This window comes from Aulonocara sp. 'chitande type north' Nkhata Bay, linkage group LG18 (assembly GCF_057382095.1).
Source record: "Aulonocara sp. 'chitande type north' Nkhata Bay isolate Kocher_YH1m ecotype deep benthic linkage group LG18, A_spYH_male_GT1.1, whole genome shotgun sequence".
NCBI lineage: Eukaryota > Metazoa > Chordata > Actinopteri > Cichliformes > Cichlidae > Aulonocara > Aulonocara sp. 'chitande type north' Nkhata Bay.
This window is the reverse complement of record NC_141361.1, coordinates 7,024,526-7,038,868: the sequence shown is the minus strand read 5'-3', so window position 1 is coordinate 7,038,868 and position 14,343 is coordinate 7,024,526. Positions and strand designations below refer to the sequence as shown.

General features: G+C 38.2%; 1 protein-coding gene across 3 annotated transcripts in view; it reads right to left on the bottom strand.

Moving 5' to 3' along the window:
• Positions 1-295: 295 nt before the first annotated feature.
• esyt2a (extended synaptotagmin-like protein 2a) overlaps positions 296-14,343 on the bottom strand; it is a 53,895-nt gene continuing 39,847 nt past the window's right edge. Inside the window, exons 12-25 of one of the 3 annotated variants that reach the window (XM_086271157.1) lie at positions 13,745-13,793; positions 13,189-13,278; positions 12,965-13,060; positions 12,052-12,153; positions 9,433-9,495; positions 7,469-7,543; positions 7,119-7,205; positions 6,855-7,004; positions 5,537-5,964; positions 5,246-5,344; positions 5,039-5,170; positions 4,839-4,944; positions 4,548-4,597; positions 296-3,589 (exon numbers count right to left, since the gene is read on the bottom strand). In XM_086271157.1, coding sequence (XP_086127283.1) covers positions 3,544-3,589; positions 4,548-4,597; positions 4,839-4,944; positions 5,039-5,170; positions 5,246-5,344; positions 5,537-5,964; positions 6,855-7,004; positions 7,119-7,205; positions 7,469-7,543; positions 9,433-9,495; positions 12,052-12,153; positions 12,965-13,060; positions 13,189-13,278; positions 13,745-13,793 — 1,573 coding nt within the window. In that variant the 3' untranslated portion in view covers positions 296-3,543. The remainder of the gene's footprint in view (positions 3,590-4,547; positions 4,598-4,838; positions 4,945-5,038; positions 5,171-5,245; positions 5,345-5,536; positions 5,965-6,854; positions 7,005-7,118; positions 7,206-7,468; positions 7,544-9,432; positions 9,496-12,051; positions 12,154-12,964; positions 13,061-13,188; positions 13,279-13,744; positions 13,794-14,343) is intronic. The other 2 variants (XM_086271158.1, XM_086271160.1) reach the window with 2 other exon arrangements.

Genomic DNA, 14,343 nt, shown 5'->3' with positions numbered 1-14,343 from the left:
TTGTCCTTAGCTGTTAATGTTAATTGCATTGCACTTGCAATTTTTAGGTAATTTTTGCCTATAAAAATTAAAATCGCTAACACGTCCTGAATACTCCATTTGATATCTTATTAAAGGCAGATTCTATAATACATATAATATGTAATAATTTCCATCAATAGATTAGATATAAAGATGACTATTGTTTATTTTCTCATAATAAATTATTGTAAGGTTTACACAGAAATTCCTTAAAAGCTGCACACCCACTAGAGAAACACATCTATAGTCTTAAAAATGACAACAAAAAACACAGTCCTGTACAGCTTCATGCTGCTATAAGCCAGCCAAAGCTCTTTATTAATTTTAAAAGACATTTAGGAGACATTCAGGAACAAGGAAGCTGTTTTAGCAATTTGTTGCTTCTTTCCAAACATGTAAATATCTCTGGGTCATGTACATTTTAAGGCACGAGATAAATTAAGAAGACACAGAAGTGAAATCGCTTTTCAGCCCATATGGAATAGAAGAGAAAAAGAAAATTCCCATTCTCTCTAACAGCAAATGTAACACAAGTCTCAAAATACTAACATGTCATATACTATAGTTTACTTGTGAATTTTTCCCCTTGCATACAGAATATTTATAATTATGTTGCATGACACACACAAAAAAAGGAAAAGAAAAAAGTAAGGGTCATTTTCACCGGACACACACAATACATGTAAAACCAGCATTTAGTTATGTTATGTTACTTCCATATGGGAGAAGACAAACTTGACCCCAGAGGCACAGGTTTCAAATCTGATGCTTTACAGACAAGACGGGAAACATAAATAAAAAAAACATCAAGACATTAAAATGCAGTTAACATATATAAATGTAAAATACTTTGTCAATGCTTGATGTGAGCACAAGGCAAATATCCAGAAGTTATATTGTGAGAATCCAAGGTCAAACTACCCCAACTTTTATCAACAGAAAATCTGCTGTTCTTTGGCTGCGTCGGGTCACATACACAAAAGCTATGGTTGTTTTGCATTTCTTTCTGATATAAATCCCTTCGGATTGTGTGCTGTAAAGTCAAAACTGTATTTAAAAAGAAGATCATTTTCAACTCGTGTCTGTGCACCTTCCTTCAGATGGCATTCGGAGTTAATACTTAAGTGGATTCATAAACAAACTGAACAGCTGATGCTAGTGGAAATATGAATGCTACCGCAACAACAACAAAACCTGCTCTGAGTGTTACGAATAAATTTTTAAAAGAAACATTTGTTTCACTGAAGAAAATCATGTTGCCAAATATTTTTAAAGCCACTATGTGTAGATGCCTTAGAATATGTAATCCCTGTGAAATCGGGTGACATAAATGAACACTAGCCAAAACATTTGTTGCAAAGAACTAGCATTAACAGAATTTCAGTTAAAGAAGAGCATCAGTGAAGTGAGAATGATGAATTACTTTATTATATCAATGCAGGAAAAACAAGACTTTTACTGCTTTTTATCAACACATATAACAGGAAGTCAACAGGGGACAATAATAAATTAATAAGAAAAAAAAAAATCCTGGGGCTACCACTGGCTTCTTCTCAAACCAGACAATTATATAATTTAAGGTTTCCTCATAAAGAATTTTTGGATTTTTCACTATAATGTTAAGCTTCTACCATAAAATGTAAATAAAAGTTTAAAAACAAAAAAACCCAAAATTGATTGTCATTATGTCTTTTTCCATACGACCAATGGAGACTGTCCGTGGACAATTTACACTTCTACACATAGTGGCTTTACGTACATGGAGGATGAGTGGGTGATCCTTAAAACACTTCTGTTAAAATACAGTTTTATGATAGAATAGTAACACATTTTGAGAAAAATAAAAAACCCTGTAAAACTTAAAACCAGCAACTGTCGAGATGAGTTAGCTTAGTTTAGCTTAGTCTTCTGATGAGCCTCCCTCTGCAACCAAAACATCTTAAACTTTCAAAACACGGCTTGTTAATTAGTTTTACCGATGTTCAGCTATCACTAATAAAAAAAAAGGGGTTCCTCTATGTGGTCTTTAGTCCCATCACACAACTTTGCTGTAAATAATTATTTTAGCCAGCTGTTAGTTTATTAATAAGGTTACTGATTTCAAAACACTAAATTATCTGTAAGGAAAGATAACGTATATAACACAGCACCTTATGGTACAATAAAAGATCATTTTGAGGTCATTTGGACCATTTCCATTCCCAGAGTGTCGAATAATGCCAGACCACCGATGTCTCGGGTATGCATTGAGATGTTTGGCATCTGTGCACTGACTCAACAGCCATGGCCAATAGTGAGAGTGAAATAGGTCTCACTCTACACTTTTTACAAATAGTTACTTGGTTTTGTTCAGCATTTTTTTTGTCCAGGTTTAATGGGCAAACCTGTAGTTGTGGTGACTAAACGTAACCCAAACAGTGAGGAAAGAAATCCCCCCAAAAGGACACACAAACTTTATTGTTAAAGTAAGCTAAGCTAGGCTAAGCTAGGCTAAGCTAAACTAGGCTAATCTAAGCTAAGCTAAACATCTTCTTGCAGAGACCTGTGAGTAAAACATTTTCATCAAAATGTTAAACTATTCCATGAACTTTCAACACTATTTTTTTTACCACCTCTTATGGTTTAAAAAAATTGTACTTGTCTATAGATGAGTTTTGGCGATGTTTGCACTGAGTAAATATGATAATCAACAGATTTAAAAAAAAAAAACAAACAAAGAAAAAAAAAAGTGCAATATTCATATTCAGTTTTTACAAAACAAACAGGTAACACTTAATAATGGCCTTATTTCAATGTAAACCCAGAAACATGCCACCAAATAAAACAACACACGTGTGTGCATATCATTATTTTTGCTTGGGTTTTGCACACACACACACACACACACACACACACACACACACACACACACACACACACACACACGCACACGCACACTCGTTATTACGGTGAAATAAAGCCAGTGTATTGCTGTGTTACCCAAAACCCCAACTGTGCTAAATAATAAAAATACTCCACTCTTTGGTGCGACTCTGTCCAGAATGTTTTTGCATTTAAAAAATAAAAATTAAATCAAATGAAATAAAATTATAAACAATCATTTGGCCAAGTAAGACACCACGACTCCTTCTCACTTCTACAATACACCCCTGTACTCTGATTTGTCCAGCATCACTGTACATTATTTACACACTTGTACACTATCATTCTTTGTGGAAAGACAACAAAAAAACAGTCACTTCTCTAAATATAGAATATAGGTTTCCATAGCACTACACAACGTAGTATAGTTCTCTACATGTATATACTCCCTTTAGCCAATCACTCACTTCTTAAAGGGAAGGTTTGCCTTGCGACTGATGTGATTAAATGAGTGTCAAAAGCTGCTTTTCTTAATCAGTTTGTTTCTTACAGTTAGAAATAATGAAAATTATTAGAAAACACATCGTACTGTAGAGATGGAAGTGAAGTGAATATAAAGTGGAAGTGTGGTGATATGATGACGATACTAATGATGGCGACTTAAAGTTGGTTGGACTTGGCCAGGCCATCTGAGCTCAGCTCATACCTGCAGGAGGGAAAAAGTAGTTTAGAGTTTGCTTCATAATCCATGAAATCTAGCTTTTTGCAACCTTTAACGTCACATCGCTTTCATTTATCTCCACTACAGGCACATTTGCCCTTTCTCCAACTGTTGTCCTTATACCAGTGATTTATAAACTACTGATGGATGTTTACTGTCATACAGCTTATTGAATGTTTGGCCTCAGGTCTGTGCCTTTTTTACAAAATCAATCTCACAATATTTAAGCAGAAAATTGACTAATCTTCTTTCACTTGAGAACTAAGTCTTCGCTAACTAGTGATGGATGAGCAACAGTGGCCATTTTATCCAGTAAATAAGCCTAGAGACATGCATTTGTAATCCACAGACTTTAGACCAGGGGTGTCGAACTCCAGGCCTCGAGGGCCGGTGTCCTGCAGGTTTTAGATATCACCTTGGGTCAACACACCTGAATCAAATGATTAGTTCATTACCAGGTTTCTGGAGAACTTCAAGACATGTTGAGGAGGTAATTTATCCATTTAAATCAGCTGTGTTGGATCAAGGAAACATCTAAAACCTGTAGGACACCGGCCCTCGAGGCCTGGAGTTCGACACCTGTGCTTTAGACGATAGCCCACTGGCAAAGCCAATAGCCTCTAAACAGTCTGCACAAAAATGACTGGCCAATACAACTTAAATAAATAAATAGTACAGAAAGGCCTTTTTTATATATTCACGTGAGATGTGTTTCTAGGTAAGGCTAGCTCTAATCCAAGCTATTGATGCATTCACAATATTAATTTCAAAAAATATAATGTAAAAAATAACTTCATGATAATCTACTCAATCAAAAAAAAAAAATACAAGCAAACTTACATTTGAACTCATTATTCTCCAAGCCATGCTATGAACTCAATATGACATAATAAAGTAAACTGTATTTGTTTTAAATAGATTTGAAGCGAGATGAACGACTAACCATTGTGTCCAACCCTTGGTGATCTGATCATGAGTCAATTCCACCATAACCTGATTAAAAAAAAACAAAAACAAACCCACAACGTTTTCTTATACAGTCAAAATGATGCACTTCATAGAAATATGACACCAGAAGCAGAAAGAACAGCAATACTTGAACTTTTAGACAAAGTCTAACAAAATGAGGCTTCTCTCAAAACCAGCGAAATTTCCACTCTGATGGCTTCATTGTGTTAAAGAAATGCTTTTCAGTTACACATAAATACAGACAATAAATTAAAGATGTCTGCACCTTTCCAAGCAGGCCTTTGTGTTTGGAGAGCAGACCTCCACCGTTCTTCACGGCAACATCTAGATTCCGCCTGTGGAGCTCCACGAGGGAAACGCTGAACTCAAACCTAAACAGGCAGAATGACACAGTGAATTTTTTTTGAGCTTTGCTCTGCTTATCAAATGGCTGAAAAAAAAAAAAAGTGAGAGGGGTGGACTCACGTCACATCGTAGACCGGGTTGAGGTTTTTCTTGACTGTTGGAGTTTTCCTTCGACCTGACCTCCGCTTGTCGGGAAGCAGGTAGAGCCGGACGTAAGGATCCGAGCCATGATCAGTGAAAGCTATGAGGTTTCTGAGGAAGTCAACAAAGGGTAAGAGTCAAAACACTAATGTGTCTGAGGAAGAAACACCCCATTTTTTTAATTACCTGCAACTGTGAACAGCTACGATGAGCTTGTTTCTCTGGGAGCTGTGTCTGATCGTCAGCTGGATCTCCCCCAGGGGGAAAAGACTGGGGCCTGAACCACTATGAAGACAGAAAATACATCAAACATGCTCACGATACCCGAGCTGTAATGACCTCTTAGGTTTGTTGTTGCACACTATCAAAACACACTTATACACCAACCAAACAGCTGCCTTTGTTGTTCAACATGTCCTTAAATCATGATATAAGATGTAAAAATATTAGGAACTATTGATAAAGACTGATAGATACTTGTGAAACTGCTCGAGTCTTTGCTGCAGCTCCTGAGCAGCGTAAGGGTTGGAGATGTCTGAAGCAATGCTGGGAGTTGGCTCCTTGCCACTGGCCAGGTACTGCTGGGAGCCCGAGATGGCCAGGTTTGAGGTGCTTCTCCCAGTCTCCGCCAAGCTCTTCCCTCCTCCACCTACACTGCCATCCTGCCCAAAGTCCATGCTTTGCTGGGTCCTCACAGTCTCCTTAGCTTCTTTCTGCCTGTTCAGCATCTCCTTGGCTGACACGGAGGATGATCTGGGAATGTCTGAGGTAGAGGCGGGAGGCTTGGGCGATTCTGAGGAGATAGAGGGCCGTGGGGTCGAGTTGGAGGACTCGGATTTGCGGACCTGCACTGAGGACGGGGTGGAGTTTGAAGCTGTTGAAGTGCCCTTATCTAGACTCAACACCTGAAATCATTATCAGAATAATTATTTTCACAGTTTTGAATGGCATAAACAGCAACAAAAAACAAACCTAGGGAAAGGCATTTCTATATTTTTGTTTTGAGAAAGAGTTCTAGGGAAAAGTTAGTCAGTGGATCTTTATGTCAGTTTACCTACAAATAAGATTTCAACACAGACGTGCGCTGTGGCATGTTTGGTTTCTGTAAACTTAATCACAAAAGAAAAGCATCATATAGACTGTTTTCCACTCTGGAGAGACACCAGGTGGTTAACTAGTTTTAATATTAATGATGTAAAAATGGGTAATGTTACTGCTGCCTTACAGTCTCAAATCTTCTGTTTAGTTAAGCAGTACTGTTAGCATTCACTTGAGAACTGCTGATAAGCTTTCCTATGAGGGTAAACAGAGGCCTGTGCAGGCACTGCCTTCTGTTCTGCAGAAAGTGTGCTGAAATTCAAAATCCAAATCATTACTCGTACATAGTTGAAATGATTCCTCAGAAAAGGTTAAAATGTCATTAACAATAACACTTTATAAATAAGTGATGCAGAAGCAAGACATGTAATGTGAAAATACTCATTGAATTTGATTCACTGAATTACAGTGGGGCAAAAAAGTACTGTACATAAGGTCAAGAGTTTGAATTTTTGATGTTTTATAGAAGCAATGCGATGCATCGTCATGGTAGTGGAGCAGTATGTACAAAGACTCTCCCCTAGCCTATCATCACATGCGTTTCTTCATCAGAATCTCTAGAAACCCAAATTCTCAAGTCACAGAGTGGGACCTGCATCGTCTCTGGCGAGCTTTATGGCTTCAAAGGAAATTGGCTTGGATCATTTTAGATCTGAAAAAATCATCCTTAAGGAAAAAAAAATCATTGCTCCTTTACCCGCAGAGCCATTTTGATCTTGAGGGTACAGCTCGGTCCAGAGTTCCTCAGAGGGAACCTCTGGTTCAACGTCATCTCCTCAGCCTCCAGCAAGCGAGTCAGGGGCAGTGTTAATGTCCCCAGTGAACAATCGTGCTTCTCATCCTTCACCTGAAATATTAAGTGTGATGAAGTTTTATTTTAAGGCATAATGTAAGTTACAGTTCATATATTCCATTTTATAAGCATTTAACTGTTTATAAAATCAGCTGAATGTCTTCATACCTCAACCTCCAACTCTTGGACTTTGGGATTGTGGATGAGGAAGGTGAAGGTTTCCTCCCACAAAGGTTCATGAGTCTTATACTTGGTCTGGAAACAGACAGAAAGGAAGAGAAGAAGAAAGTATCAAGCCAAGATGGATCATACATTCAAAGTCAAGAAGCAAGTGTACAGGTACAGGGCTCACGTGCTGTGAACCAATCACAGCCTGAACGTACATTTATTTACATTTATTAAAGCTTTGATTCAATTCATTTATCAGTCTTTTATGTACAAAAAATTGCTGCAATTTTCATAATTGGCATCTTGGGAAATTAATAAATCAACCAAATGTGGATTTTACGTGCTCTCACCTTACTCTCGTAGGACTTGTGTCCCACTCTGAACTGGACAAACGGACTGGGATCACTGGTCACCTTCTTACCAGACTACAGCAGGACAAACAAAAAAACAGTAATAATATTGGACTGGGTATGCTAGCATTATATATAACAAGAGAGTGTTTCTTTGGACTTCAGTTTGAAACAAAAGGAGTGACACTGAACTCCACTGATTAAATTAATTTCTATCTCACACAGTGTCATTTTGTGACTTTTCAAGAAAGGAATTAAAGAAAAAAAAAAAAAAGGACAACAGGTAAAAGTGCCCAGAACCAGTTAGTGTAGAAACCACACCAGATCATTGTAAAAGAAAAGATTAGAAACCAAAAAAATTTCAACTGTAGCTCAGACAACAACGCTGTTATTGACAGCACACGCTGTTAGAATCGGTTTTAGTCAACAAACACGATGAGAGGAGTTTGTTAATGAGTTTTAAAAACAGGAAACATGATCAGTTGTGAAGCTGCTCTGGATGCTACAGCAGCACTTCCTAATGCGAACATGACCTAATGAGTTTTAATACAACAATCCAGATTTTTAGATGTTTGATGTGATTATTTAGTCTGCGAACAGCAATAAAAGTAACATTAAAATATTTAAAAGAAGCATGTCTTTGCTGAAAATCCCCACAGACCTCTTTGCAAATCACTTCAAACAGGAACTATTTTCTTCTGGCGAAAGTAGTTCCAGTGAAAGCTCTTAATAGTGGGTCTGTGAACCATCACAACAGACATGTTAGTCTCACTGTAAATATTTTAAATGCAATTCTTGGAGCTTGGTTGACCATTTCAAATAAACTCCTTGACTGTTTAAGGTTGCAACAACTTTCCCTAAAGGTTGTCTTGAGTGTCTAAATCAGTAACAGTATCCACAGGATTGGTAAAGGGTATCGCCACAAATCAGCTGTGACTTCTGACTTTTAGAAGAACTACAAAATAACTATCAGTAGCAAAACTTGTAGCAACGGGAAACTGAGAAACAAATTCAGACTACTCAGATCAGTATTTTAAGTTTTAGACGTTTTTCCCTGAATGTGCTTAACAGCTTCATATACTACATGGTCAAAAGTATGTGGACACCCTTTATCTTCAGTTTCAGCAGAAATCCCAGTAGAGCAGCTTTTCCCCATCTCCCTGTGCTCAGGTCTCTTCTTGTTAAAAGGGAGTTTTTCCTTCCCAGTGTCACCAAGTGGTTGTTCATCGGATTACTGAGGTTTTATCTCCTAATACAAAGTGCCTTGAAGCAACGTTGTGATATGGCGTGATTTAAATAAAAGTAAATCTACGTGCCAGCTTGCATCAGCTTATGGCTCAGCTGGTTTGCAATTCTCTCATGGTGAATTGTCATTATGCTGCTTCTGCAAGCCACTCTGTAACCCACCTCATCTCCAGCTTCACCATTTCTTACATTTCAATGTCAAACTGTTGTGGGTGAGGGGATCTTGCTGCTCGGGTCCCTGACTTTATGGTTGCCAAATGTAGGGGCAGAAATGCCCAGAGGTTACAGAACAGAGCCACACGGCAAATAAACATGACCGTAAGTAATATAACAATGCTATTTTGACTAATGCGAGCGTTCTTTAACTTAATGGCAGCATTCATTTTTTCCACTTATTCAGCATAACATTGCCCTCAACCTTAAAGCTACATACATAAAAAAAAATTGTTTAGAAATCCCCCAAATTGATGTCTGACATCGAATTTATCAACATCTACAGTCGGAGAAACCATATCTGTAACTTTCCAAAACAGACACTCCAACATCCACTGGCAATCTGTCGAGCTCTTTTGTTTATTTCACAACAATTAAGACACTTTTCTCAAACAAAACATTGGAGTCCACATACTTTTGGTCACATTGTGCATACTGTATTTCCTTTATATTATTTCCCCTCAGTGTCTGATCGGGATGGGTGTGCTTGGTTGCCGTGGCATTACCTTGATGGCCTTACTGACCGAGCCCTTCCTCAGCCCCGCTTGGTTGAACTCTAACGGATTGCGCTTTGATTTTCCCACAGGGACAAGGAAGGAGAGAGCGAACAACAGCACACACAGACACACACAGACACACACCACCAGGTTATTTGGGAAAAGAGGAGCATGCCGGGAAGAGGTGGAGGAAGGATTGGTGTCAGCACATCAACACCATCGGCATCACCAGATGTATCAGGATGCACCGCACAGTGACAAAGACAGAGAGACAACATGAATGATCACATGGTTAGTGTTATTCCCCAATTAAACCGTGACATGAAGTTAAAACTAGAGCTCAACCAACAGCAAATTCAGGCTGACATACACCGATGAATGAAAACATTTAACTTTTTATTAACCGCGTTGATATAACATTACTTTTAGACACTATTAAATAGTTTGGATATTAAAAACTCACGTCTTTTTCTGTTTTAATGAAATATTGAGGATTCTAAAAGATGTTTAGATCTACAGTTCATTTATTATGCAAAAATATCAGCCAAAACACATTGATTGGACTCTAGTGAAAATACCACAGCATTAGATAAGAGTCAGTGGATACAATGGACAAGAAAATACATGGGTGTCAGAGAAAAATGAAAGTCAGATGATTTGTGATATAGTAATGATTGGGGAACAAATATAAAGATTTCTAAATGGAATGAAAACAATGATATTAAGACCATGGACAGCAAACCCAATGAAAAGTGTTTCAGTGTTGAGCAAGAACAGAATGGAGTGAAATGGCAACAAAACAGAATGTAGCATCCTTGTTATTCAACTTTCAACTACATCAAAGACAGAAACCAATTCATTTAGACAGAAGAAGCATTGTTGGGGAAAAGGAAGGGTAGCTGTACATGCTACTGTAAGGCTGTCATCGAACATCATGTTGATGGCTTGTTTACGCTCAGGGTGGGCCTTCATGCGTCAGGTTTTGGGAATTAGTGAGAGACTTTAACAGCCCAACCATGGACAGAATAAATATGTTACGCCCTGGGATGAGCTTGGGTTAGAAATATGAAGGTTCAGTAGGAATAAAATGGCTTTGATGTAACTACCCCCTAACCCTAACCCCCTAACCCTCAAGGGGTGTGCGCTTATCTGGCATTTAAACTAACAGATATACACATGCTGATACCTTTACTGGTCAATCTTATAAAACCTGGTTATTGTTGAGTTTTGTTTGTATGCAATAACAGTTAGATACTTGATATCAAGGACAGATAACCTATGATCATTGAAGTTTATCCTCTCAGATCTTTTATACCTCATTCTATAATTAACCATTTCTTCCAATGAGGTCCATTACTATCTATAAAAATCCGATAAAAGACGCCTCACGAATTCTAACAGGAGGCCCCTGAGGCAAACCCTTGAGGTCAAGTCAATAGTTAGATGAATGAGATGATTCAGCTAAAGGCTACTCTGAGTGCGCCATCTTCAGATCTCCCCAAAACACTCAGGCCTCACCGAACGGACTGACCCAAAATAAAAATCGTTTACAGCCACACCTACACATTGTATTGATAAAAGATTGAATTCAGCAGGAACATATGAAAAGAAGCTTCTCACATTTCACATTATCATTCCTTGAAAAGAGACACGTATGTCTACTATAAATTAAATGCCATCTTAGCATTCACCATTACACAGTCTGTGCATTACTTTAAAAATAATCACACTGGCTTCAGGTTTTTGTGGAGCTCTGGCCTGTGATGTCAGAGTTGAAGTGAGTGGGCACATGGGAAGGGGAAAACCTGAACACACAATGGGCTTAAACAGGAAGGATGGAGGGAAGCAATCCACAGAGAATTCAGCCTCCCTAACCTAAAAATCTCACAGTGGTCAAAATGCATGCCTTCCTCCTTACACACTTCAAAACAACTGAGATCAGTAACTTTGCCCCTGTTTTTGGACTAAATCAAGTCTGTGAGCACTGAAATGAACTTAAATTTAAACTTTTGATGTCTGATGTGTTCGAGAAGACTACATCGAAATGGTTCAAACTATTTTCTGTTTTTTATGCTGTCTCATTGCAGAACACAGAGTAAGACTGAATAGCTTTTAACAGTATCCACAGAGCAGTATTGATTTGTTTACCCTTTTACAGTAAAACTCAATTGCTCTGATAAAATGGAATCTGTGTCGGCAGCCAAACAGAAAAACATCAGCATGGCTTACTTCTTAGGAGGAAATGAGCCGTTGAGACACTGAATTAGCTGCGGTGAAGAGAACATGAAACCTGATTAGTAGAAACAATGTACCATAAGTCTACTCATTCTGCGAGACCACTAATATCTTGTAATACACAATAATGGTGGAGGAAGGATGCTTTTGACAGGCCTTAAATATAAACCATCATTGTGGTTTTGATCATCTTCCAGCCAAACCCTTTTCTCATGTTCCTCAGCTTTGGAATCAGTCAAACCAATCAACAACAATTTAACAAACAATAATTATATTAGGGAATCTAACCCAAGCACACGTAGGGATCCATGCTCATCAGGCAAACAAACAAGGAAGCTCTCTAATCATGCCATTCTCACACTGCAGGATGCAGAAAACTGCCAGCGGACTCACAAATAAGCTCCGATAGAGAGAAGCCGTGTTCTCGCAAAACACGAGGCCCGACGCGCGCCTCTCTTTTAAGTAGCCAGAGCCCAAGTTCCCCTCGAAGACACTCTTCAGAGGGAAGAGGAGGTGAGGAAGCAAGAGGAAAAGCAGAGAAGAGGAGGCTGAAAAGAGGAAGGTCAGGTCTGTGCTACAGAAGTCAGAAATGAACAGTTCTTAACAGAGTTAGCTTTTTACCACCTGTCACAAACAGCGAGTGAGTTCATGTGTGTTTCCACCGTACAGGGAATTTGAAATGGTATTCTCTGTAAAACTACCACATTAAGGAAATATGCTGAATATGTTTAGAATATAAAATGTAGTTTAATTTATTTTTTTAATGGAGATCTTCAGTAATATTATAAACCATTCACCTCAAACTCTTTGCTGAGCTTTGGAGGTGAAGTCAGTACTGAGCAGCACTTCTGCTCTTCTGACTTAAAGACAGTTTTTCTCTTCCAAAGCAATTTTCAATCTTCAGCTTTTTACATGAACTTTTCAGAGCTTGATTTTTACTTGTGTGCTTGCAAAAAATATGAAAAGCTTAAGGTTATTACAACAGATATTACGACAGAGAGAAGAACAAGAAAAAAGTTCAGAAAGCAGAAAAGCAAGAGGCCGAAGTGATACAGGCAAAAATTAAACATAAAACTGATCTCAGAGACTGCAGAAAAAACAAAATCCCAGTGAAGAACTAAGAGCTCAGCAAACACTGCAAACACTGGTTCATTGAGCTTTAACACGCTTAGATCAATGAACAGAGCAGCTATATCAACATAATCATCCTCGTCTTTCAGCTCCATACATTTAGGATTTAATTTCTGTTTGAGTAAATTAACGCTGCTGCTGTTCATGAGTGCGACGTTCGGCCGGGTCGACTCACCGGAAGGTTTCTGGCCGAATCCAGGAAGACAATGAGCACCGCAGACGAGAGGCCGTCACTGGCTTGACTGCGATCTGCTCTGATGCCCGACAGCATCTGGGAGGAAAAACGCAAAGATAGGCTCAAGCAGAGTTAAAGTTCCAACCAAGCAAGACAACATCTCACATAGCGAGTTTAAAAATGTAAATGGAGTGCTGGATTTAAGCTCCCTCTGGCGACTGTACCTGGTCCAGCCTTTCAGGGGTGGACAACAGAGACAGCCACTCCAGTTTGAGGTGTAACTTCCCTGTAGCCACATCTTCCAATGGAAACCACTGAAGTGAAGAAAAGTTGTTGTTATATTTCAGGAAGAGCAAAATTGTAATTACAGCAAATATCATCACTCATTTACTTTTTATTGAATTACTTAAAATGATGCAAGTTATAAAAATAATTCTTAATTAAAAAAAAATGCAACTTAAATTCACTAGTTCAATCTATTTGTTTGACATCATTAAGTTTGATTGGCTATTGTGATGTCAGATAATGCAAAGCAAACAAAAACACAACAAATGACATCATATGCCTGTGCATCAGGGTCCTACTGAAACTTACAAAAACATAACATTATTACAAAGTGCAAAAGAAAAACCCAAGAGTTTCCACTTGCATGTGCAGAAACAAGAAAACAGCATTAAAGTCTAATGTGATAAGTGAATAAAATTGCTAACTGGATAATTAAACGACTGAAATGTTACTTTAAACCAGCAGCGTGCCAAAAGCATTGAATGCAGCACACACCTCATCGACCTTCTGTTCCTTCTGGAGCTCGGCCATGTTGATTGCAAGACTGGAAAAACAAGTTATGAAGAATTTAAATACAAATAAAATTTAAAATCGCAGTGTAATATCCTCAAATGTCTCATTTTGCCAAACGCCCAGTCCTAAATAATATCAGCAATTCACATTTATCAAAGACTGTCTGGGTGTTTGCATTTTTTACAGGGAAAAAAATGAATTAGTTATAAATATAAGCTGCTGATGGAATTTCCTTATTTTTGCCTTCTGTTGATTAAATTTTCACAGAGGGTTTCAGAATGAAGCTGACTCATCACAGCACACGACACACTGTGTCGTGACGCTGCGCAATAATGAAGTCTGGTGGGAAATGAAATTCAGACACGCAGCGCTGCTTTCATTAAACGCCACCAAGGATTCGGCTTGAAAGCTGCGATTGCTTTCAGAGGCCTCGTCCTTTGATGAAAACCTGTTACGAATCACATCAAACAGCAAACAGTAAAAGTTAGTGAGAAAAACACTGATAAGATTTTTTAAAGAAATTTTCTTTAAATATGAATTGCGTGTTTCAATTTAGAACGCCAGTCATCAACTTAATACTA